Source organism: Chroicocephalus ridibundus, chromosome 9 (assembly GCF_963924245.1).
Source record: "Chroicocephalus ridibundus chromosome 9, bChrRid1.1, whole genome shotgun sequence".
Classification (NCBI taxonomy): domain Eukaryota; kingdom Metazoa; phylum Chordata; class Aves; order Charadriiformes; family Laridae; genus Chroicocephalus; species Chroicocephalus ridibundus.
In genome coordinates, this window is record NC_086292.1 from 42668602 (window position 1) to 42695226 (window position 26625).

A 26625-nucleotide genomic window follows, 5' to 3' on the forward strand; every position below is an offset into this window, starting at 1 on the left:
AGGGCCACATCCCTCTGGCCATGGCAAGACCTGCCAGCATCGCACCAAACAGCATCCACTTCACGCGGTGGCCCCAAAAGGCTGGTCAGGATTTTGGATTCCCCTACGAGGTAGGGCATGGAAAGAAGAGGATTCACAGAGAGGGATGTGGACAGTCCCCATGATGAGATGTCACAGGGATCCCAGCCGTGGCAAGCGCCATGTTGCTGTAAGGGGGAAGGTCAGCAATGCAGGCAACAAACCTTCACAATCCTGGACCTAAACCACTTCAAGATTCACCAGCTTGAATTAATCCTTGGGGCAAATCATCCAACAGTACCAACACAAGTTTTACTCTCCAGTTTGGGGCAGCCCAGACTCTCCTAAAACTTCCCTATTTACATCATTCGTATCTTCACGCAAAAGTCTGGAGAGACATTTCCTCGCAGAGTGATACTGCGCTTTGGGACGACACGACCAAGCTGAATTTTATATCCAAACAAACCACCGTACAGCTGCAGCCTGCTTTCGAGCTCAGAGACATAACTACGTAATAAGCAGCTGAAGAACCACGATGGAGGAACGAGGAGGGCTTGGAAAGCTGTCAGACATATGGATGCATGGAGCGCGTGTTTTGAGAAAATATAAAAACACCTTGAGAGACCTTCAGCCACTTCCTGACCTTCCCTTTTCTCATATTTCTCAGAGACTCGGTGTATGTTTCTCAGGAATTTCTATTGTCCAAATAACCTTCGGAAAAATGCTGAAGCTTTGGTCTGCCACAGAGCATGCTTGAACATCCTTCCAGAGGAAGTCAACTGCCCATCCTACTGCTCCCAAATGGCTACGGGAGAAACACATCCCACGCAAGAGATTAGCAACCCCTCAGCTGACTTTACATCAGTTTGCAACATCTAGTTCTGCCTTTACCAAAAATAACTGCAAATCGAGATGTCTGGCTGGCTGAAGTGCTGTGGGATCTTGGACCACGCCACAGATATTTATTTAGCCTGTTATGGGAGTCGAGAGAAATACTACTTGCTGTCAAACACTGGACACGGTGTTTCACCCTGTGAATTCCAGCATCCTAAAAACGGGGAAAGGAAAACATGAGGGGATAAAGTGGGAACAGTCCCCAAAACAGGCTGTGAAGGAGCACCTGAGCTATGACCTGAAGAAGAAAATCAGCCTTCCAGAAGCAACCTGAGCTGCACATGCCCTGCGTCCTCCAGGACTTCAGCTGCTCCCACGCGCAGGCACTTCCCACCAGGGCATGAGGTCTAATTATCTATGGATAGATGGATAAAATGCAAAAATATTGGGGTCTTTCGTAAGGAATAGTACAATTTTCAACCAAGACATCTGGATGGGAGATACTGCTTTGGTATCACAGCTGGAGCTGATGGGGGTCATCAGAAACGACAGTCACTTTTTTGACCTCATCCAGCACTAAAGCTGGCCATGTTAGCTTAGCTTCCCCTCCCCTTCATGTTTTTCAGTTGCTGGTAATGAATGTGCAAATTTTACATGCAGCACACAATGGGCAATAATCTTTGCTAATTATGGTGATTCATGCCACCCACTCTAAACGCAGGATTACAATTTCTGGGATCTGGAAAGATAATGATATAAATAAAAGTATTTAAAATAGTGGATTGTATTTATAGGAGTTTTCAAACCATCGTAAACATTATGCAAGCCATTCGAAATTGGTTTGCACAGGGTATCCATCAAATATTTGAAGGTCTGCTCAACACACACCAAATCCAAACAAGCAACTCATCCTGCAGAGGATTTAAGCAGGAGATCACTGCATTTGTCCCAAGTGCAAGAAGAAGGGAATGTTTCATTATCTATAAAGTTCACAAATGCAAAACTCAAAGGAACTTGTCATTTTTATACCGTGCGTAATAAAAAATCATGTTCTGACATGACTGGGAAAGATACAGGATACAAGAAAGTATTGATTTACACAAATAAAAACATATGTTTCATTCTTCCATAATAACAAATTCCAGAAAGAGAAAAGCCTTACAGTTTGAAGTATGAGGTTAAAAATTTGGGTGAGCTTTTGTGCAGGAAAACGGACCACCTCGCATTTGCCGAGTGCAGGAAACATCACCTTGTCTTCCAAAATAACAGCTCGATACCCATTGCTGCAGGCACAGCACAGGAGCAGATGGACATCGCCGGAGCCACCCCGGGATGCCTCACCGTAATAAGAGATAGGTTCCAGGATACGCCTGGTGGATGTTTCTATCTAAAGAACTTATGTATTTAGCTAAAAACAGCGACAGGATAGCAGATTACATAGATGAATTGGCGGATAAAGCCCAACAAAAATGACGTATGGTATCACCGAGTAAAATTAATAGACAATATAAAAATGACACATCTTGAGCTGAGGAAATTATTCAACTTTTACCATTCTTTTATGCCTCCAGTTTAAGTCACTGTAATCTACTTGAAAAACAGGGAAGGGTCATTCAAATGAATAAATCATGCCAGAAAATGATTCAGCTTCCCTCCTTTTTTTTTTTCTTTTTTTTTTCTTTCCCCTTTTAATTGAAGGCCTTAAGACTCAGCCCTTGGGAAGCCCACACGACCATGTATTGTCCTGGCCGGGCACCCTGTCAAAAGGGAAAAAGTTATCTCTTCTTTCATCTTGTGACTTGAAAATCTGGGAGAGGAAGTGGTGGGAAAGCAGAGCGCCGTACAAAGGCACCCATCATATTACCCAGGTCAGTTTTTTTGCCTGGCTGCTAACGAAGGCAGGAGACTGAAGACACTGAGGTATTTGTTTTGCCCTTCCAATTTTTCTGTTTGCTTTGTCGGGAGGAGGGTCTCAGACCGACCGGTAACTGAGATGCTCTGAGCGCGGCCAAGCCCCCCTCTCCCCAGCAGTAACAGACACTCCAGCTCACCCTCCTACCTACACTCACATCTAACCAATATTTTCATGCCCTCTCTACATGCATTTGGAAACTTGAAATAAAATCCAACGCAAACTTTGAGAGGAGGCATTTGGATTCCAGCTCCTGCCTGGGAGGTCTGCTGTAGGACCACATGAGTATTCATTTGCTCACTGTTTTATCCGTTTCCTTGGTAGTCCTCTGTAAAGAATATTAAACAAACATGTCTTTACAGCTCGAGAGCCCAGGAAAGAATGTTGACCCTGCGGAAGAAACCTGTTTTTACCCCACTTTTATCTCTCTGGTCTAAAGACGTACATGCAAGGGTAAGGATCCATCGAATCCACAAAGCCATCATTAAGGACTGCTATACCAATACACGCTAAATATGTTCTCTTTAGCCCAATTTTAGAAAATATTCCTAAAAGAATTTCAGGATACAACCCGTATGTATGATTAACAGCCAGATATGTGGAAGCATCGTCATTAGTGGAACAGAGGAAGAGAGGAATTTTCTCAACTGTTGACACTGCTCCAGAAAAATAATAAAATATTTGTTTCTAAGGTTATAAAGTAACCTATGTTACATGTCCTCTACCAGCTTTTCAAAGACCCCTTTTACAGTAACATTTGTTGTGGCAGGGATAATTCCTAACAGGAATAATGGATCCAAACCCTGTCTCCCATTCCTCTCCACTCAGTTAAAGGTAGGGAATGTCCCTGCAAACACTGGGAATTTGGGGTCAATACAGGTGTTTTAGGAAAACTTTAGTCACAGGGGTTTCGTGCCCCCCTCTCTCATTCCCCAGCTGCCACAGCTGCTGCACTTCCATACATTTAACAGCTTTAATCAACACATAAATAAACAAACTTAAGCCAACAGACAATGATAACTGGGGCTAAAAAAAGTCAAACCCCGGCATTTATTATATCTGTGAGCCTTGCCATTTCCCTGAGTTACCCTACCGATTTGGGCTATCCCAGGAGCTGCAAAGGTCGCCGTGATGCAGATAAGGAAAATGGAGCATCTGAAATTTCTCACCAGAGACTACAAGGAAAGGGTTGGTTCTGTTTTCTTCAGAAGAATGGGGGAAATGTTCTGGATCTCTCTCTCGAGGCTAAAATCCAAAACATTTACAAGACTCAGAAGCAAGAAAGCCTGCAGATAATCAGCAGAACTGATGCCAGTTCAATCAAAGCAAACCAGTAAGAGCAACTGGGAGGAGTACAGATTACGCAGCATCATTCTGTACAGAAAAAAATACCCTTTTCGTTATGCAACAGTTAAATAATTTAACTAGAAACCCCTTCTATCCCGAGTCAGAACTGCTGACTGCTCAGCTAGTCATTTTGGCTATTATGTAGCATTAATCTCTGCTGTTTCTGAAGTTAGCCTTTCGGAGAAAAAAGGCAACTTCAAAACATGCAAAAATTAATGAAACCCATATGTGGGATACTGTCATTATTCCATGTTTATAAGAGGATCAGGTTTTGTTAAATGGGCTTATTTAATGCAGACGCAAAAGAAAAAATACCCAGCAAAAGATCTGAAAGCTATTGAAAGAAAAATATTTTCTTTGTTAACCCAAGCAGCCAGTAACAAGCAAAAAGACACAATTTAAACTAAAAGCCACTATATATTTTGGTGCAACTTTGTTTACAGCTTCACTGACAGCTTACAAAATTCTCCTAAGTAGAGAAATCTCTCCTAGATATATTTTACCCTTTTGACCCTTTTCACCCCTGTACTGTATTTATAGAATACATATAGAATGTATTTATTTAAGCTGGGACAACCTAAAAATCAATGGCTTATGGAAACATCTGTTGGTACAGGCACATGATTTAGACTTTTTTCAACAGCTGTTGTTATTTCATGCTTGTTTTGGCTAGGTCAATCGGTAAGACTGGAAGAAAATATTAGTTGGGCTCCTTTCCTGACTTTGGTCTCTGTATAGCGACTGCAGTCAGTGCCCCATTCCCTGGGAGTTTGGGACAAAAAAAAGTCTGAATATCCCCCCAAGTCTGGTTTTTCTCACCAGCCTCAGACAAGAAATAAAGGAAATACAGCTCCCAAATGGGCACCTACGTTATCTCACTCTCTCACCTAAATACTGGCTTAAAACGTCCCCTGCTATAGCTGCTTTCTGCCCCACACAGGGGAGCAAAACCTCTCGCCCCCAGCACCCTCCGCTACCCATCTCCCTCCATGGCTCCCCTTTCCACTTCCAGCAGCGCTCCACAAGAAACCCCGGCTTTCTCTTGCCTCCCCTCCCGCTATTTTCAGTGCCGGCATCCAGACATCTGCCGACATCTCCTCCATAAAAGATAACATACAGTATATTGTAAGAGCCAACCTGCCAAAAGGTATTCGATGTGCCAGACAGCACTACTTACCGGGCAGGGAACACGCATTGCTCACAATAAGACATGCATAAAAACAGAATGTACTTTTCTTGGGAGACTAATGCTCACATTTAAAAAAAAAAAAATAAATAAAAATTAAACCAAAATATCCTATTTTTAAACATGTAATTCAGCTGCTACTTGAGACAATATGTTTCTATATAAATTCTGTTTTCTTGAAAGAGAAGAAAACAACTTACAAAGCTTTTGAAGTGTTCTAAAAATCATTTTTCGGTGTATACTCAAACTAGCGAGAGCCAGAGAAAGGCAATACTCCGAGCACAGATTTCCTCCCCCCAGCTTTGCTCTTTTTAACAGAGAGGAACTTGTTTGGTCTTACCTTTAAAACTTCTTATTTCCCTGCCATATAGTCCTAGTGTCACCATCAGTATTGACTGAATTGTGCCAATCCTTGCCCAAAAGGACAGTGGCAAGAAAAGCCAGTTTAAACAGAAACCGCCTATCTAAAGGAAGGAGAGCTCCAGGTTTGCAAGCGGAGGAGATATTTCAGCATTAAAGAATTCTAGGAGCTACTCCAAGACGCAAATTTTTGTTGTCTGGTGCAGTGTAAGGATTTTAAGCCCAGAAAAAAGTTATTTATTTCGTCTATATACTTACATTTATAACAAAGGCAGAGGATTCATCTACACTCTTCTGGGTGCCTTTTGTATCGTTACAACATAGGAAGCAAATCTCAGCTTCCCCCAAAGACAGAAAACAAGTAATAAACAAGCCTGGACAAGCAAATCCAATGCTGTCCCCCTAAGTTTCCAGCTATGAACAAAAAAGCCTTTAGAGGTTTCTCTCCATGTCTCCCCAAAACACAGTTAAAACCAGGATTTGCAAAGTGACCTAAACCCATTTCAGCCCATGCAGCAGGGAGCAAAGGACTCACCCTCCCCCTTTCCAACACTGTGGAACCCCAATCTTTACAGTCAACGTCTCCCTTCAGGCATCTGCGGGTGGGAATTATTTGGAAATGGTGTAAGCAACCGTCCTTCTCCTTTAAAAGGCTCAAAAAGGTACGTTATTGCTCTTTTTTCACCCTTCACATGCAGGCATTAGAAGCCAAGACTTGTCCACCTCCTCCTGTGCAAGCGGGTAAGTATGCATTTCCTCACCTTGTTACGGGCAGTGAGTTAAAAATAACAATAATAGTGGACCAAAACACCAAGAAACACTTCTTTAATCTCAGCAGACTTTAACAGCCCATCCCTGTCCATGTAAGAATCAATGTGACCTGCAGTATAATATTTTGGAGGCGCAGAAGAGATTTTTATGTTCCCAAGCACAAGATCTCAGATCAAAACCAATCTTTCAGAGAACTGCACCTCCAGCCTTTAGAAATGTGTATTTTGGAAATACTATCCCACCCAACCACTTTTAGGCATTTAGTGTGTCCAGCTGTGTTAAGAAACCAAGCAAGAGTTCAGTGTCAAGTAAGTGAGGATTATGATCTTCTCGTGATTTATGGAGGTAAGTACAGTCTCAGACAGAAGAAAAACAAGTCACTTGACGCTGAGCAGACTCAGAACCAGGGCTCAGACTAATGAGTTAGCAAGGGTGAGGCTTCATGTTCCTGCCTCTTATCTCCCCAGGTGGAAGGACAACATCTAAGAAGGAAGAACATACTCAGCTGGTAAATGAGACTGGCAGACCCAGCGCCACGGTACTTACAAACACAGTATTAGTGTTTGCAGTAGGAGATGGAAATGCTTGAGGACAGGGAGGCACGCGGTCTCTGAAAAAGGTGCCGTACTTCCTGCAGGTAAGAATATGCCCTCAAATAACTAAGTGCATAAATAAGGTGAAACTACTATTGTTGTGGCTGTAATGGTATCAGGGTATACACCAAGGCAAAATCTTTAGGGAGAAATAATATCTAACTAGGCTGAGGAGATCATAAGCCAAGCATCGGTCCTTCTTGCAGATCTGAAAGGAGAGCAGCGTAACTCAGGTTAAACACAGGCTAGCAACAATTCCTCTGATTCAAGCTACACAAACAGAAGAGAAAGCATACGAGATAACCCAGAAACATTGGCTCTGTCTTTTGGACTAGCCTCTTGGGCATAGCTACCGCCTTCATTTTCGCTGAGTACATTGCTGGCACCAAGACGATAAACACAGTAAGCAAGAAGGGTGGGAGCAGCTAAGTTCACCACTCTAAGAGAAAATCAGAAAGTTAGCTGCATCAAACACATGCTTATTTAGGCATAAATTTAATGCATAAGTGAAGCAGAAAGAAAAGGTGGAAGAAGAACCTTGTTAGCTGTGAGAGACCAAGTGCAAAAGAAAGCCTGGTTTAGAATTTGCTCCCGTCTGCTAATTCCTATACAGCTGATCAAGTATATTTTATTAAACCATTGCAAAACTCTGTCACATTCTTGTTACAGCCTCCATGTTGGGGTTATTCCAAAGCAGAAGTCCAAAACACAGACCACAGGAGTAAAAACAACAAACTGGCAATGGAGGGAGGTAAGCGGCAGTGAGAAGAAACTCTCATCCCTTACGTCTACCTGCTCTGGGGTGTCCACAAAAACGTCACCACTGTCTGTGCTTTTTACAGGATCTGCACTTGGAGCCATCACATCTGCTTCAGTGTGACCGATCACTAGCACAAGTCTTCTACCAAAATTCAAAGTTTCCTTTCCTTGAAAGTTTTGATGAATTTGCGTCCATGACAGTAAGGACAGCTATGGCTGACCAGGGCCAAACACAACACCAACGCACTGCTCGGTCCCTGGGCTTTTTAGTTCTGACTTGCAGCTGCCTCTGCTCAGCCAAACCCACTCCCTTCCATACCAGTCAAGGGCTTTTTTATTTTAGATCTCATACGCTTGGATACCAAATCACTCAGTCCTTCTATCCAGACTCATATTTTAATCAGCCTTTACAACACTCACCATCTGTTCTTGTTTCACAGTCCCAAGCTTAAAGCCCTCTCCAGCACCGCCAAACTGCCCCATACGACTGCTCTGCACAGCGCAGACCAGGCAGCAGGAGAGATGTCCCTGGCAAAGCCCAAGAGCGAGCAAGGATGCTGCATGGAAAGGCAAACATTTAGTTATCAACCAGGTTTTTACCTCACCTGACGTTTTACCAGCAGTTTGATCCCAGAAACATTCTGCAACACAGTTGAGGCACTTTGGGCCACACCAGGATGTGCACACGACACCGAGCAGTAACAGCAGAGATGCTGGAGGGAAAAAATCTGAGATTTCCATCTCTGCATGAAAATGGTATAATAAGGGAAGATGGACCACCTAAAAAGGTGTGTGTGAGGGGGAGGCAGGCTGAGAGCGATAACAAAAAGGGGAATCTGTGCAACTACCACAAGGCTAAATGCATTTTGATTCCATGTTTCCATGGAAAGAGTTTTAACAGTACTGGGTAAAATGCCAAATACGTTTTCATAACGATTCACACTGCATGAATGGAAACACTTAAGAGAAGAATTCTTTCTAATCTGCACTCTAGCTTGACATACAACTCTCTCTCCTTTGTCCTTTACTTTTTTCTTCTTATTCACTCCACTCTCTTCATCCTTTGCTGGAAGATTAAGTCAGAAACACCATGCCTGGATGCTGCTGGATCCTGTTATTCTTCATCAGCGGCCAAAAGCCCTGCTCTTCTCTCAGACAGCTGTCCCCAGCTGAGGGCTCTCAGACTGCACTGCTAGGTTTCACCTTCTAATGCGGACCTTAAAGACAGGCGTTTCATGCGAACACCAAGTCCACACAAACCTCCAGTATAACACAGCTCAGGAAATAGAACTCCGCAGCACTTCTAGCACTGGTTTGGTAATTTTATTTAGAGTGCAGTGTACCACTCATAGCCCATCCAGTCCTGATGGAAACACCCAGAGCAACAGAGAGCTCACACCTTCCTACAGTAACTTACTTTAAGAATTAACTATTTTCACCCTTCAAAGTTTTCAGTGTAATTCCTACAGTCTCAACTTGTTTGTCCTCACCTTCTAAACGCTGCATCTCATTTATGGCTCTTCCATCGGAGTAAAAAGTCGGAAGGAAGCTGTTCCCCATGCAATGGTTACAGTCCAAAGCTCCCCAAATGGCAGGCCCTGCTCTGAATCCGGAACAAAAGCTTTGCCCAGGTCTCGTCTCACTTTTGAACCTGCCCCGCTCACAGCATGACCTCCCGAACACTTGCGCTGCCGCAGCGGAGGAGGAACCGCGGTGCCCATCAGCGGCTGTGGCTGCTGCAGCCATGATCCGGTGGTACCCAGGGCCTTCTCCCTCCATGTGTCATTGCTCATCGTGGTTCACATTTCAGAAGACTTCCTGGATTTGGCACAAATTGTCCCAAAAAGCTTTCCCAAATCCTGAAAAACTATACTTAAAAAAAACCTGCCAGGTAGCATAGTGGTTAGTGCAGGATGGCAAGAAAACTGAAGCACCAGTGCGTGACTCCCCAAAATCCCAGAACAAATGTACGGCAATATAATTAAAAACCTATTCCTCGTATTAATGAGGTTTTCCTCTAAGGCAGTGTAACTACCAATGAACTGCAAAAAACATAAGTCCACAGAAAAACATAAATGCTAGCTTCTCCACGTTGTAGGGTGCCAATTTCGGCTTCCAATATATTAGAGCTAGACAGGTTCCTTCAGAAGGATAAAGCCCCAGTGATGTGACACTCCAAAGCACCTATTTGTCATAATAACGCGGTCTCCATCGAAAAGTCCACATTTGGTCTCCCATGTTATCGTCCTAATTTCCTCTATATTTAGACCAGGAATTCAGTGTGCAGTAACCATGTCTACCATACAACAGTTACACCACAAAACTTTAAGAGATTTCAAACACAAATAAAAGAATCCATATGAAACAGGAGATTGAACGACTCAAAAACAGAACAGTATTTTCCTTCTCAAGGTATAATATTCAGTGCCAGCATTCCTTTGCCACAGTAACAGTTTTATACATCCATTATTTTATGGATCCATACTTTCATGACTGTGTAAAAAATTAATGTATCTAACCACTGGAAGAGAACTCCAAAACCAGGATTTTCTATAATGGAAATCCTTTAGCTCTGTGTTTTACAAACTTGTGAAATCATGGAGTCCTGATACTAGAAAGGGCCTCTACACTGATGTTAAATAATTCGCATGAGTGAATCCCTTTGTCTGAAGCAAGTCAGGGGCAGAAGGTTCATAATATGTAACAGTTGCCTTCAGTCTGTATCCATCGCAAGACTACAGCAGGAATATATCCACAGCTCTGCCGTCGAGGCAATAGTATTTGCAGATGGTAAATAAAATTGCAGGTAACTTTTGATGCTTTCAAAATGAGTATGAAAAAGCTGAGGGATAAACTTCCCTTGCAGCCGATACCGGCAGGATGGCAGAGCCAGAAGTTTTATTAGAGGAAATGATGAAAAAACAAGAGTATCAGGGCTGCACACAGCAATCCTTCCTCTAAAAAACATTGCCTGTGGTGGCTGAAGGGGAAGGCGTAGGGGAGGAGGAGTAACTCACCCTCTCCAGAGATCTGCGAGGGCTAGCACAAGCCCTGCGGCTGCTGCGAGCCGTGGGGGCGGCGCAGGCACCTTCATCTGCCCCGTCTTGTCACAGGCTCGCGCCGAGCCAAACCTGGGAGCAGCATCTTTGTGCCGAGTCGGAGATTTGGCTCGTCGTCCGTGTTCCTGCTTCTCTTGCTAACAGCCGTGAATCCTGTGACTGAGCTCGGAAACGACTGTCTCGAGCTGAGGATTAGCGGCGTTCGGGAGAAAAAGGCTTCGGAACTGCAGTACCCAGGGAAATTAAGCGCAGGACAAAAAAACCTGCCACAATAGTTGTATAAACGCCTTCCTGCTACAGATTTCAAAGCATGAGTAATAGTAAAGGCCAAACAACAATCCCAGCCTGGTTTAAATTTCTTTTTCTTTCGCCCTGCATTTATTCTAACTCTCTGCAGCATGTACCGGGAACTCCAGCTTATGCAGCGATGTGCAGAACAGATGGCTAAACCCAGGGCGAGCTATTCTGCACAGCGATGAATTTACTCAGGGCTTGACTGTCTGAAACAGTTTCCTCCAAGACCTCTCGAGCCTCTGCTTTGAGCATCCGGGGCAGACACAGGATGCTGGTGGGTGTGAGAAAGGGCCTCGCAGATGACTAGCCCAAAGCCTTGACCCAGTGGGTATGTGTGTGTCACCCTCCCAGCAGCAATGCCAGGCTTAGGGCAGGCTCCTTTTTGGCTGGGTTTTTCCATGTTTACTCTAGTTACAGGACAACATTTACAAAGAGAGAGTTACACAAGTGATTTTAAAGAGGCAGGGCGAGGACGCAGCCTATTGTTAAGGCTGCACTTTCCACCGCCGGACCCCGCTCTGATTTATTTCTAACACTTCAGCCACTTGCTCAGAAATGTCCCACACTGTTCTGCAGGCCCTTTGGAAAACAGGAATCTACAATCACCACCCCAAGTATGTACATACGGACACATGGAGCAAACGGACTTCAGTGCGCACAGGGAACCTGAATTTTGGGACGTCCTCAGGGTGACCAGTTTGTTAAAAAAGTTACTTCCTAAGAAAATAAACTCGAGCCTGGAGAACTATAATAACCCCTTGCATTGGGACACTGACAAGATTCAGCAGTTTTGAGTCATGAAGCATCTCTCTGCTACTTGACTTGACCAACAAACCAGCACCAGCACCAGGCTCTCCTCCTATGGACCAGACACTAGAGGGGATGGTGACACCGTACACCTTGGCCGTAATTTTCTCCATTTATCTGCTGACTCCAGGGAAAAGGAACATGGAGGGCTACAGTTGAGGGGGAAAAAAAAAAATCTGTGGATCCTTCACACCTACTGTCCATCCCAACACCCATCTCAATGCCGTGTGGGTCTCTCCTCTCTCTCACAAGCCCTCTTCCACCCAGTCCAGCCCATCCCTTCTTCCCACCTCCGTCTCCTAGGGTCCTGCCATGCCTGTCCCCTTCTTTGCACACTCTGCTGGACTCCGGACAAGCTGTCCCCTCCTCTTCTCCCTGTTCAAAGCACAAACCTGGGGACCTACAAACCAAAAGCAATGGGCAGCAACAGACCTGGGGCTCTGTCCCGACAGAGCATCATCTATCTTATCTGTAACAACTCCCAGGGAAGGAGGTTTCCTAGCCTCCCTAGGTGGTCTTGCGACAGTTTCATGATGATAACAGGATGTTTTCTCAACATCCAGCCTAAATCATCCTGGCAAATTAGCAAATCAGTAAATTAAGCTGCCACGGAAATCTGGGACTTTAATAACCACTATCACATGTTGGCAGAGTGCTAGATTGCACAATAGTTTTCTTTTTGTTGCACTGAATAAATTTAATTCTTTCAACCTCTTCTCACGTTTCTTAATCTGTTGTTGTTGTTTCCTTCTGGACACTTTCCAGTACACTCGTGTCCTCCTCGGAGGAGGGCACCCAAAACCGGATTCAATGACACTGATGGTGCCTCTGCAGTGCCACGCACGAGTAAGTCACCTCCCACACCTTATGGAGGACACTCCTTCAATCTAACTCAAAACAATATTTGTCTCTTTTGCAATAATCTCTCGGTGATGATTCATTTGTGGTCCACTAAAAAACCTCATTTTTTTTCTACTCATCCCTCTCCAGCTTAAACCTGACTTCGTAAATGTGCATTTTGATTTCTTCTTTGCACGTGAAGCACTCTCTGGCTGCTTTTATCTCTTATCTGGATGTACTCTCCAATTTCTTAAGGTCACTCTGAACCCTGACCCTGTTCTCCCAAGTGCCTGCAACCCCTCCCAACCTGACGTCATCCAAGTAAACATACTTCCATCTTCCAAATCATGACTGAAAATATTGCAAATTTTCCCCCAGAAGGCGACCTTGCTGATATATCACGTGTTACTGCACTACTTGGATCAGTAGAGAGACTAAAGTGCAAATCTTTTTCCAGCTTCATTCTCTGTGAAGATATTTAGAAATGCCGTGTTTATCTGGTAGACTGCAACTTCTGAAAATACAGACATTAATTAAAAACTAATTCATGTGGTAAAGGTAGGATGGATTAAATTCAATAGGAACTAACTAATGAAATTAATAAATGCAATGAGAAGGCTATTTCCCAGTGAACTCTGCTTCTGGGGTCAGCCAGCTACAATTTGTCAGTCACAGGCTTAGACAACCGAAGCCGTTGGATGAACCCAGCAGTGCAACCTTATTCAGCAAATAATGAAAGATCACCCATTTCTGGGATCAACAAAAGAAGAGAAGTATATCAGGATACAGTTCATTTCAAACTGTCGCTTTGCTTTCATAACGCTGGAGCCACCAGGCGCCATGTCTAAATTATTTTAATATCACAGTATGCAGAAGCCAAACCAGATTTCTCAGCACAGTTAAGAATCTGAAGTCATTCAATTTAAAAAATGCTAAAGTCTAATTTTAATAGATCACATCAAGTTATTGCCCCAGCTCTACTCAAGATCCCCAAACAAAGCAGGAAGATAAGGACCAGGGGAGTCTCCGGCAGGATGAGCACCCACCGCCCAACATGAAAGGAGCTTGGGAAATTCTGGTTACAGAATTTCTATAGCTGAACAAACACAACCTCTGAGAAAACATTCTGGAGATTTAAGAAACAGTCACTTTAAAAACCCATTTTAATTGGAAAAACCATTTTTCCATTATTTTCTTTTCAGTGCTTATAACCCTACAAACCATTATTTTCCTAAACATTTTTCAGCTGCAGCTTTTCCATGACATGCACAAGAGCCTCTCCCAGGCAAAGTCTTCTGAAACAACTACAGGGGCAAGCATGTGCAATCTTACACATCTAATACTGGCATCACGAATCCAGCTAATTCTCAGCCTTTCAGAAACCAAGTCACGAGAAGGAATTTTCCCATTTCTTTTTCCAGCGTGCTCAAGCTTACTGTCAATTCAGCCTGATTGCACTATACAAGAAGTTGCAGTTTTTAGGGTCCGAAGCATATTTTTTTTTAATAGTCTGTGCATATAAACAGCTTTCCACATTGCACATTTATAAATAACATTGTGCGAATTCTCACCCATAAAACCGGAGTTAATGCCATTCCCAAGGTCCAAAGTTGCCGACAGTACTGGTGAGACTGCTGAATAGCTGACCAGGTGCAAGCAACAACATTCCTATTTGCACCAAGTTAAGAAAACCGCTTTTACTAACCACAAAATGGCTCTGTAATGAGAAGGGAATGAGCACCTGAAAGACTTCTGGCTACAAAAAAAGTCAGCACTAAATAAAGCCGAGACAGGACGTGGCAGGAGATGCACGCTTCGCCATGGCTTTCACCAGCCAGCTCCCTGCCCAGCCTACACGTGTGAATTAAGCTCTATTTATAAGTCTTCCACTGATTTTTTTTTTTTTAAATGACCTTAATATAGTGCAGTTGTTATTTTGTTTCTGTTGAACTTAGCAACAGGAAACCCTGTCAGTCCTGCAGCAAACTTTCCATTCCCCTGGCGCTCCCATTCCTGCACCAGAAAAGCCAGATTTCTAAAGAGGTGTTTGACGGGGTGGGAGAGGGAGGAAGAAGAGATGAAAGCACACACACAAAAAAATCAAAATGCCTGTACAACATGCAAAATAGAAGCCAAATTCAATACGTTTCTTTTCTTTTTTCCCGTTTGAAAGGAAAAGGCAGTGCCCTAATTTGCATTTTCTAAAGATATCGTACTTTACGACCAGACACCTAAGTATTAGTCATGAAAATTACCTTTAATAAAGGGTTGGTAAAAAAAAAATCATCAGCACCTTTACACTCACGCATTCCAGTAACAAAAGACTTACTTATCAGACACCACAAATTTTAGCTTGGAAAGTTATTTGCTCTAGTCCCTGGCTAACTCACGGAGCAAACAGCTAGAGAAATTAAGCCTTAACTTGTTAAAACCAAAATAAACCTGATTTTATTACAAGCTTTGGCAAGAGTGTTCTGCCGCCTAAAGAGCTTTACTGCAGGATGAGCAAAGTTTTTTTGATGCTCCACCCTGCAACGTTAACTCATCCCCGCAATATTTTCTCTTTTAACAGCTTCATAATGGTACGGTAACACACAAACACAGCTGCTCAACAGCAACGTGCACCAACACAGGCTGCGAGCAATCTAGCATTTACAAAACACTTTCCTTTTCAGGAAGAAGAAACAACACATAAAAGAGAGGAGCAAATGCAAATCCAGGTAAGAAAGGAACACTAAAAAACCCAGGCTCCTGAAAAAGTTGAATATATATTAGGGGCGATTTAAACCAAAATTATGTTCCTGTCAAGCCCAATATTCACTTTTTTTTTTTTTTTTTTAAATCATAGACAGTCCTTAAATATGGCAAAGCACAAGTAATAGAAAACAATATCAACTAATTTCTGATGCCTGGCATGACCTTTCTACGCTGTTTCACCGACGTGAGGAATACAGCGTTTCCCCCCACATTCGATTCCTGTATGTATTCCCATTATTAATTTTCCTTCCAGGAAAGGCACTAACGCTCCCAGCCAGCAATGCCTTCAGACCTCGGAGCCTGTGCACGCACCAACACCGGCCGCAGCCATGCTTCCCTCTCCCAGAAAATCCCTGGAGAGGGGATGGGGCGACTCCCCACGACCACACACGTGCCGGGACCTCGGAGGCGCTGCCAGCCCCCAAACGCGGCATCACCAACCCCAAAGCACATTACGGGGCATCGCTTTTATCAAATTATATATAAATCTTGCTACAGCCCCGCCTCATGAGGGACCTTTTGGGTCAATCTCTATGTCACTTACTGAGAACAAATACATGTGGCTTAATCCAGTGGCTGAAAAATGCACGGTCTAAAAAAGCCCACGGTATTTTTAAAAGGCTAAAACGACGTCACGGTGATGGACGCTGTTCAGCTTTGCAAAGGCAACAGAAAGGAAACCAGCAGGTTAGGCGGCCGGCCGCAGCAGCGGTGGCGTTTCTTTAAAAAAGCACAGAAAAAGACAAGGTGACAACGCATGAGTGGCACTCACCGCTTCCTCGCGGGCTGCGCTCCCATCACGGTCTTTCAGAAAATCCACCTCGTCTTCAGTTTTCATTTCCAACTTCCCTGTGAAAACAGAGGGTTCGCACAGGCAATTTAAAAACAAACTTCTCGCAGTGCTGCTGGTATTCTTCTGTTTATTCAAACCAGTCTCAAGAAAAAAAAAAAGGAAAGAAAACCCAACTCCAAAACCCCCTTCAACAAGTCCATTTGACTTCCAACATCTGGTTTCATTCCTGACTTTGCTGCTTGTTTGTTATTAGTTTTACAACTATCGTGTCTGGGACTGAAGGAAACTATGAAACAGCAGCAAGCACGGGGTAAAACTCCTGAAAAGCTCTAGGTGAGGCTGAGCACATCTGCATGTATTTGTCCATGTGTTTTCTTGGCTCCCGTTCGTCTAGTTAAAAAAAAAACCCACATTTTTTGCTGTCTTTCTTTTTACCATAACCTGAAGATAACGCAAGAAACCAGCCTTGCCTTCTCTCAACAGGCATTTTAAGTGTTGAAAAAAAAATAAAATCACAAGCTTCAAAAACTTAGCCCACCTGCACTGCCTTAAGGATGACGATTAGGTCCCTGGCCCTAAAAGAAAGAGGCAAACCCTTTTCTGCTGGAGTTTACAAAGTCTCAGCTGATTTTCCCCTCTTCCTCACACTCCCATGATGGTGTCACCGCCGCAGTGGTACAAACATCATGTCCCAGACGCTTTCTCTGCCCAGCAAAGCTTTTGTTAGTCACCATTCCCCTGGGGTTCCCTTCTGCGTACCTTTTCCTGGCATGAAGTCAATATCCCAATCCTCTTTCAACCCTACGCCAACAACTCTCCTGACACACAGGATACTTTTAGAGGAGTTAAGTGATATGACCAAAGCCACCCAGATGGAGAGTGGCTCTGTTAGGGCTAAGCTCCCCTCTAATCCCAATCCCACTCCCTCTCTCCTTTCTAGTAATAACAAACGTTGGATGGATGACAACGCCTTCTTAAGGGCGACGTATGTTTGCAGTGAGTTTATCCGTTCAGGGATTTAGCAAGAGGAGCCTCCCATCTTCACGGGGAAATTGCTCTAACAACTGTCACCAATGGGTTTCCATTGGCATTAAAGTCTACCCTTGATTTTGGGACGATCTGGTTTTGCAATGCTCTATCGATAAACTAATCCAACAGCATTAAGTCAAAATGGCGTGATTTTGTCTCGATTAGATGAGTTTGCGGGCAGACTCTCAGAAATCAGAGGTAATGCTACAAATTTCTGTGGGTCCCATTTGTTGGCAAAGCAGAGATCACGGTCACAATGAGATCTCCTCGGGGTCACAGCAATGTCATGATGGTTGAGGTCTTGGTTCAAAGACAAACACGCAAGGAAGAAACCTCTGGTACACTGAGGACAGGAGGAGCAAGCGGTGTAAATGATACTCCATGCTGGGTAAGAACTGGAAGACAAAGCCATGTACCCTCAGGATGAAATTCAAGTGGACAGCTTTTTGCTCTCTGCCATTTTCTCCTAAGCTTTAATTACGAAACATATCCCAAAAGAAAATGCAATCACAGAGGTCTCTGGGGCACAGAGCATATTATCGCATGGGTGGTATCATCAGTGACATTTGTTAGTGGTTCATCCTGCTTCTCTACCAGGGGAAGGAAATTGTAGTAAGTACTTTTCCATAGGGAAAATGCCATCGATGAGAAGGAAGTGAAGACTGGTAAAATTCAAAATAAGGTGAAATTCTTCTATATGGCAATGAATGTTTTCTTTAAATGCTGAGATCCACTAGGGATATTTCTCCCAGGAGGAGACCTAGGAAGCAGTGTTTACAGTATTTGTTAATTTAAGATGCCAAACCCCAACCACACGACCTAGTCTTGCTGGGGTCGCTTTCTGCCAAGAAGCTGCATCTACTCAGAGGTGTTTTGTCAGCACAGACACATGCCATTTCTTCTCTTCTTGCCCAGCCTGGCTACCGTGGTATCATTTCATATACTAACTGCCTGCCTTCTTACTGAGTAGCATACATCTGCCTGATGTGCAAATAATGGTCTTGAAGAAGCCATTACTCAATCGTAATGCAGTTCTGAGCCCAAAGCTAACAGCATGAGGAGCTGCCTTATGAAAGTAGAATCTTCCAGCTTCATCACCCTCCTTCAATGTTGTGATCAGTCACTAGATATTTGTCTGGATAAGGCAATTACCCCTTTGAGGTCTCTGTTTTGGGGGTAGGGTGAAACTCAGGAGAGGCAATGAGATAAACAGGTATATATTTGGCAGCAGTTTCACAATATAAGTAAAAAAAAAAAATAAAGAGGTCAATGATTTGGAGTAATGGAAACTGCAACTATCAGCCAGTTAGATCTCTGATAATTAGCATGACAATAAAACCCTCCGACCACACGTGTTTCTGAGAAGTGGCCTCGTGAGATACACTTCCTTTGGGAAGGTTTTATTGTAGTCTATCAAAAAAAAGATCTGATTCATTCTGCTGAGCACCGATGACTCCTGCATGGCTAGAAAATACCCTGTACAAACCCAGGCTGCAAGGGAAAACTCCCCAGCACTGACACAGGAAAGAAGAACTGACACAAAGAACTGAAGGCTGCCACTGAACTAGTACACAAAACACGCTATCCAAAGCTTAGACATCAACATGAAGCATGTGCACAGCAATAATAATAATAAACAATAAATCTGTTCTCTGGGATTACTGCCATATCAGAGTCCTAGATGCTGCTTTATAGGAGGTGAATTTCAGAAATATTTCAAATAGTGAGCTTGGATTCACAGCAGTCGCTTGTCTCTACTTTAAGCTAATATTTTATTTGGGCTTCCCTAACATTTTGCCTCAGAGCAATCCTAAAGTTCCTCAAGAGAAGATATTCCAGCTGAAATTTTGCTTTGTGCAGCATCCCATTGCAAATAACAATTCTTCCTTTTGGAGAGGTCAGACCGTTGTATTCCAAAAGCTGTAAATCCTTATGTATTTTAAATCAGTGACAGGATCACCTCCTTTTTCCCCCCCCGCTTTCCATACCCTAACACAGAATGATGCCTTAATATTGCTTTCCTACTTCAGTCAGCATCTTATTGGACCGTTTAGTCCCTTCTCCTTTTAAAACCTCGCCTAGACAATGTCATGTCTCCAAGAATCCAACCAGAGATAAAGACCTGGACTGTACGGACAGAGCCAGCAGAGCGGGAGGCTCCCAGAAGGAAGGAGCGCTGCCAGGTATTGACTTACAGCCACTCCCGTCCTATTGAACTGTCACTCTGCCACAGCACTAAAATAGCTTCTTTCTGAAAAACAGCTTGCTAATCCGCCTTTAAACCTTTCTGCTTATTTACTAATGATCTCCCGATGAACGTTTACTGGTTATCTCCAGACACATAAACTTTCTAAAACTCCTGAGCTCAACGAGAAAAGGATTTGCTGGACCCATCACTGACCCTCCCCGAAATCAATCTTTTCCCCTGCCCCCAGTTATTCTGCTGTCACATATCAGAACAAATCCTCTGTCACCACCCCATTCTGCATTCAGGCTGAAGAAACTGCTCCCAGCATTAAAGCAGTGAAATAGCTTTATAACTTCCTGATTTACACCATGGCACATTTTTTTTTTTAATCGCTTAAATGTTTTGTTTGTTTGGTGCTGGGAAAGCAAGAGACACTGTATCATTTTCTCATAGCAAAGAAGAAAATGGCAACTGAAAAAGTTCAGCTGCTTCCATTCAACAGCTGCCTGAACAGGTGGAATATAAAGATCAGATTAGCTCCATGGCTTCAGTAGCAAATTCACCTATGATTTAATTCCAAGCTGGAGCAACAAAGCCATTTCTCTTTCATTCAATTTATCCCTTAATTTCCCTTTTCTGAGTTACCTGGCGAAGTTTTCTATTAGCTCCTGTCGCACGGGCATCAGATGTCTACGCTGTCCCCCAAGTTCCACCGCTTTCTCCCATCACCACTCATCTGCGGGGAATGCCGGTCCCGCTTCCCAGCCGATGGCAGCAAGCAAAACTCCTCATCTGAGTTCCAGTACTGCTTAAATGCACTGGAAAACACCCCCAGCTGCTCTGCCCAACAAAAAAACTTCGCAGCCCGGAAAAGGCGGTGGGGGTAGGGCTCACTGGCTCTTTTAAATGACCTAATACCGCCAATTAGGAAGTGGCTTTGCGCAGTTCAGAAGGACACTGGCAGCTGTTTCAAGTAGATGAGCAAAGAAAATGCCCCGTTGTACCCTCTGACTCCACGTTAGCAAAAATAAAGGGGAGAAGAGAAGGAATAGCACTAAGCAAATAAACCCTCTGGCCCACATGAAAGCATATAACTTGAAGATACAGTAATCCAAAGAGCTCCCTCCCGTTCATTCCTTCTCCAGGGAGGACTCACGTGCTAAAAATTCCTCTGCACAAACTGATAGGAGATGATGTCCTGCCCTTACCTCCAGTGCCAGCCAAGCAACACGCATTTGAACTGAAAGTTTTAGTACGTAACTTCAGATTTCTTCTTTCTCAGAAGAAAACCCCCAAACACCTACACTTCCTCTGCAAGGCAGGCCTCCTGCTCTTATTTCCCTTCCTTTGCTGATGAGATGCTAGAGGCACACCTACAAAGAAACAACTAAAAAGTAGGAAACCAACTGATTTTTCCTACCTGTAACAGGCTCAGCTTGTTGCACTGATGGGCTGACGCTCCTCTTCTTTGTCGAGGAACTTAAATCCGTTTCTCCGTTAAGGCTGGCTCCCACATCCAATGCAGTCTGGGGCTCAAGCCCCGCTTTTTCTGTGGCTGGTAATTCCGGGGAACAAGGTGTCTCTGCTGCAAAAACCACTGCATCAAAACTTTTTACCATTTTAGGAACTTTATCCAGAGAGGAGACATCATCTGCCGAAACCAAACTCTTTACTCCCACATTTTCCAGTGACTCAACAGCATGTAAACGGCACGAACACGGTGAGAAGGGCAATTCGGGTATGGCTCGGCTTTGCTTTTCGTTGGGCTCAGCCAAGACCTCCCCCTGAGCTGCTTTTGCAGTGGGACCAGCATCACTCTCGCTGGTTGGATAAATGGTGTCGGTGCTGGAGTCGCTGTCGCACGTGGGCTCTTCTGCGATGGGCTGAAGTGCTGCCCGGGGAAGCACGCTTTCCATATCCCCCTGCTCTTCCGGATACGCTGCAATGGGGGTTATTGCCACCGGCCTTAACGCTTCCTTACCCTCAGAGGCACCGCTCAGGGCTCCCATTTCCAAAGCATCCCGTAATTCGGGGGTGCTGCTGCAGGGGGAGATTTGCTGTTGGGTTTGACTGGGATCACATTCCCGGTTCAGCCCTGCATCTGGACAAGGGTTGCTCTCTGCACCCAGTGCCTCGCCTGCCAATGCAGGTCCATGCATGGTGCCTTCTCCTTCACCCACTGCCCCGGTCTCACAGGCTTCTTCAGCAGGGACCATTCCTTTCAGCCCAGCATCCATATTGTTGCCGCCTGCCACAGGCCCCCCCTGAGTGCAGGCAGAGGGTTTCACAACAGAGGTAAGAAGTTCCTCCGACAGTATCTGCTCCCTGCCACTTGCACAAGCCTCCTGGTCAGGCTCAGCTTTGCCTCCTTCAGCCTCCTCCGAGAGGCTCTGCTCCGGAGAGCCCTCGTCCCCGGCATGGTCCCCAGGCCAGCCAGCCCTGGCAGCTACCCTGCCATGCTCCCCGCCGCGCTGCTGGGCGAGCTCTGCCGAGCCTGCTGCCACCACTTCCTGGTTTTGTTTAGATTCTTCATTATGAATTACAGAGGGTGTGCCTATTAAATTACCCTCCACACAGCCTGCGCCCTTGGCACATGGAGCTAATCCAGGGTCATTACCTTGCAGAGCTGCCTCCTGCCCGGGAGGTGCCACTGCAGCGTCTCCCTCCTGACTCGCAGCCAGTCCCTCTCCTCTGGGTAGGGGACAGAGTGATTTCTTCTCACCATTCAGTCCCTCCTGCTCCAAAGCACTTTCTGCTATCTCTGCTTCGCTTTGTGCAGGCTCTTTTTCTGCCAGGCACGTGCTCACATCCTCCAGAGGGAGCGATGCAGGTTCACGTTTGCTCTCTTCAGCAGCGTCCAGTTTTAAGCTGTCGCCCATTTCATTGTTAACAACAGTTTGATCAGCAGAAGGGCAACAGCTAGCAACTTCCTGAGCTCCATCTGCAGAATCTGCGCTTCCTCCATCTATGCTGCTGCTGGTATCAGTTCCTGCTGGTTCCACTTCATAGGCTTTGCTGCCCTCCATTGCTTCAGCTGCATGTTCACTCATCTTACCGCTCTCCTGGCAACTCGCAGGGTCTGCACTGCTTTGATTAGATCCACCATCATCGTTTTCAGGTTTAGCATCAGAGTCATCAGTTTCCACGCTATCTTTCAGTAAGGGTGAGCTGGATTTCCCATCTGTGCAACCTGCTTCCACCTGCCCTTCTTGCTCCCCGCTGCCGTGGATTTCCAAACCAGGACCAGGTTTTGATGCACACAAGGGAACTTTCACTCCATTCACTGCTGGCAACGCTGCCCCGGTGCTCGCAGTGACATCCTGCCCCGCTGCGACACGAGCATCACCTTGGCTTTTTGAGAAGCCGCTGTTTACCTGATCAGTGCCTGAGTCCGCCCCAGTCTCCTTGTCATCGCCAGTCTTGCAAAGGTCAACAGAGACATCACCAGTGCCACTGTCTGCATTCATACCGTCATGTGCCAGTACCACTCCCACATTTGCATCCTCCCCATCTGCACACTCAGTGCCATTAAAACCACTGAGTAAGGGCTGAGCAGCACCGGCTAACTCTTCCTTAGCTGGCGATTGCTCTTCTAGGTTTGCCGTCCTCCGTTCACCGGCCTCAGCCATCCCATCCTCTACCTGCTGCTGGCCCGCAGCCCTCTCAGCCGCCCCTGTACAGTTCCTGCATTCAGTTTGGCCCATAGCCACATCCACGCCCTCCGAGGAAGCTGAGGCTTCGCCTGCAGTTTCAACCACAGTAACAGTACTGTCAGCTGCACGCTCCTCGGCAGCTTGCGCTTCCTGATGGGTGCTATCTCTACTGCACAAGCCGGCTTGATCCAAACCAACTCCAACAGATGTCATTCCAGCTTCCTCATTTGTATTTCCACAGGATGGAAGATTTACGGCACCGTTTACACTTGCACACGGGCTCACTATGCAGTCCTTCTCATCTGCTACAGTCCCAGAGCCTTCAGCAGAGGTTGGCCCCTCCTCTTCCTTTTTACTCCACGTCACTGTATTTTTGCTTTCACAGAAGCACTCTGGGCTCTCTGCATCCCCCAGGCTCAGCAAGTCATTTGGCGCATCATTAAAAGCTCCCAAACTCCTGCTGTTGCATTTGTCCTCCTGGTCGGTTTGGTCTGAGAGCTGCCTGATGTCCTGCTGAACGAGATCAGATGGACTTTCCTGCCTTCCTTCTCTTGCCATTTCTTCTAGGCTCTGAGAGGTAGTGCCCGGGTGACCATCTGGCTCTGCTTCTTTAGCACAGTCGTCTCCAGGATCTCCCAGTACAGGCTCTGTCTGCTGCCTCAAACTCTGTAGCAAGACCAAAAAAAGAAAAACACATATATTTTATTATTTTACTCTGTCACATATTTACAAGGTATCCACCATCTACAAGAGCTGTATCTACATAATCCTATTTGATGTGATTCCTTCCTCCTTGATGTGATTCCTTCCTCCCTCCTTCTACCTCTATCTGGTGTCCCTTGGGACAGAGTTACAAACAAACTGCAGCGGGTATTTTACGTGTTGGTTTTGTTATGCAGTAATATCGAAATTACTAGAATGACAGAAATTTTGCTTGGAAAGAGCACCTGGAGGTCATCTAGTTCAACCTCCCGCCCGAAGCTGGACTATCAGCAACTTAACATCAGGTCAGCCATGACTTCATCTTGCCAAGTCCCTAAAACCTCCAATGGTGGAGTACCCGCCACCTCTCTGGGCAACCTGTTCCCCTGCCACACTACCCTCCCATGAAGAAGTTTTTCCTAACGGTCAGCCTCAACACCCTGAAGCTGAAATTTGTCCCTCTGCCCCCTTGTTACACCATCTGCCACCACTGAGAAGAACTGCAATCTTTGTAATTGCTCGGCAAGCAGCTGTAGTCATATTTCTTGAGTGCACTTAAATTCAAGATCAGTAAACAGCAGAATTCAGTCTACCAAAAAAATGCAAATATATACCAGCCTAGTCCCAAAGGGCTTGAGTAAATGCTACCTAAAAGCAAGTTCAGATCACCGCCCGACGGCCCTCCCCAGTTCTCAACAGCGTTGCTCGATTTTCTCTGTATTAATGGAAACGCTCCTTCAGACCTGGGAATTGGCTGACGATGTCCAAACACTGCCACTTGTCTCCTACTCCTAGGACTGAACTAATCATCTAATCTATTCCAGAGAATTGCATGCATAATTAAATATCTGAAATTTACTTCCTAAATGGATATAAGAATTTGAAAACGATGACATACTATTAAAATTAATACGTGCATTGTGTGGAACAGTAGCAATGTACTCAGTTCCTCTCTAATCTGCATTTTCCTTCCAGAGCATCTGCTTTGTCAAGGATCCCTGAAGCTTTTATAGTATGATACAATCAAACCTTTATTTAAAATAACCGTCTCTTTCAATACCTTCTTTTTTATTCTCTTTGCTGCATATCAATGTTCACATCTTAGAAAAACCGACTTGTTAAATTAACGAGTGACCTCAATCCTACAGCGTACACCCCACCGAGCTCCCTTGATTTTCTGTGGCAGGCGCAGGGTTTTGCACCGTAAGCTTTCAGAGGTCACGCTGTTTTCTCAGTAAGTGCCTGTGACTCCCCACAAATACAAAACCCTAATTAACTACTTCAAAACTGTTATTTTTTTGCATTTATTTGTAAAAATACTCCCAAAAGTAGATGCATCCTAAAAGCCTAACTTAAACAGGTCCCTGCAAAATTGGTTTAAGACTCTAGTTCTTAAAGAAATAGAATTTCATACCAAAAATGTCAGCTTAAACGCCCCTTTTCTCCCTGAATATTAAAATGGCCAATAAGTTAATTGATGCATCACAGGGAACCTTCTGGGTATTGCATATACAAACAGTGGCTACAATCATCACCGCTATGTTGAGGATATTGCATTTACTCTTCTTTCCACTCTCTGGGGTTTGCAAACAATGAGCACCGCCACTGAATCACAGACCATTAAACATACTTCTGGTGTTTACCATGAACCTCCTTCTTTAAAATCATCCTGCTGCTCAGCCCCCACATATGCGGTCACCTATGCCAGAGCTCCCTGCTTTTGAGGCATCCCAAGATAAAGTTAGCATTGGAGGCAGGCAGCACGGCATCTCCATCCACGGCACAGCGCCAGGAATGGGACGCAGGGCTCTGCGTGCAGCGGTACCCGCAGGCTGCAGCTATTTTTTAACAAGGGCAAAAAAAAAAAAAAAAGAAAAAAGGATCAAACGGCGTGCCAGCCGTCTGGTGGCTAGAACCCTGCAGCAGGGCACGGAGACCGCGCTTGCTGGTTCCCAGCCAAGATGGACAGACACAGACAACACAACCAGGACAGACAGACACAGACAACAGTGATGCTTGCTTGGGAACAAGCAAGTTTTTCACAAGGAGAGGCCGCGGCAGCCCCAGCATCCTCATGGTGAAATCACTCTGCCGATTGCCTGAAAAATAGAGCCGTCTCCAAAGGAAGTCAACTGGCTTTTAACTGACCCGAAATGAACCTAAATGAAATAATTACAGGGCTGCTTTCCAAATTCAAATCAGATTAGATGTGAAGTGAAACAGTGCTGGAAAGAAAAAGTCTAAACATAGCCTTTTCTGATTTCATTGTCAGGCAAAATGTACCCATCTGGCATTCGCACAAGCAAACAAGCACGCTGGATATGCCACCGTGCTTTAGTGTCTTTCGATGGAAAGGGGAAGCGATTTCACAGTTAGCCTGGGTTTGCCACTCATGCCACCAGTTCCTGTTGAGACCGGCAGTAACTAACATCTCAGGTGCCCAGGGAAGGGTGAGAATGGCTCAGGGTGGCCCATATCTCTGAACGTCCCCCCAGTCCACTGCCTGCAGACAGTGATTCCCCCCTGAAGTAAAGGAACAAAAATATACTATTGTTTAGACCTCACAGCTCTGTAACAGCAGATCTATGAGCTGATAAAGAAACTCCCACAAGTGATGCCCGCTGTGCAAGATGCACAGGTGTTTCTGAGAAGTGGCAGAGAAGTGTCACACTGTTTCACCTTCCCGACCCAACCGAGTCCCTGTGGCACCTACTTTAAAGCAG

At 45.0% G+C, this 26625-nt stretch overlaps 1 protein-coding gene across 4 annotated transcripts in view; it reads right to left on the reverse strand.

Moving 5' to 3' along the window:
* The window catches only part of AKAP13 (A-kinase anchoring protein 13), a 224436-nt gene that overhangs the window by 80822 nt on the left and 116989 nt on the right, over positions 1–26625 (reverse strand). For all 4 annotated transcript variants that reach the window (XM_063345530.1, XM_063345532.1, XM_063345533.1 and 1 more), the window contains 2 exons: positions 20968–23866; positions 16310–16386 (listed from right to left, as the gene is read on the reverse strand). In XM_063345530.1, coding sequence (XP_063201600.1) covers positions 16310–16386; positions 20968–23866 — 2976 coding nt within the window. The remainder of the gene's footprint in view (positions 1–16309; positions 16387–20967; positions 23867–26625) is intronic.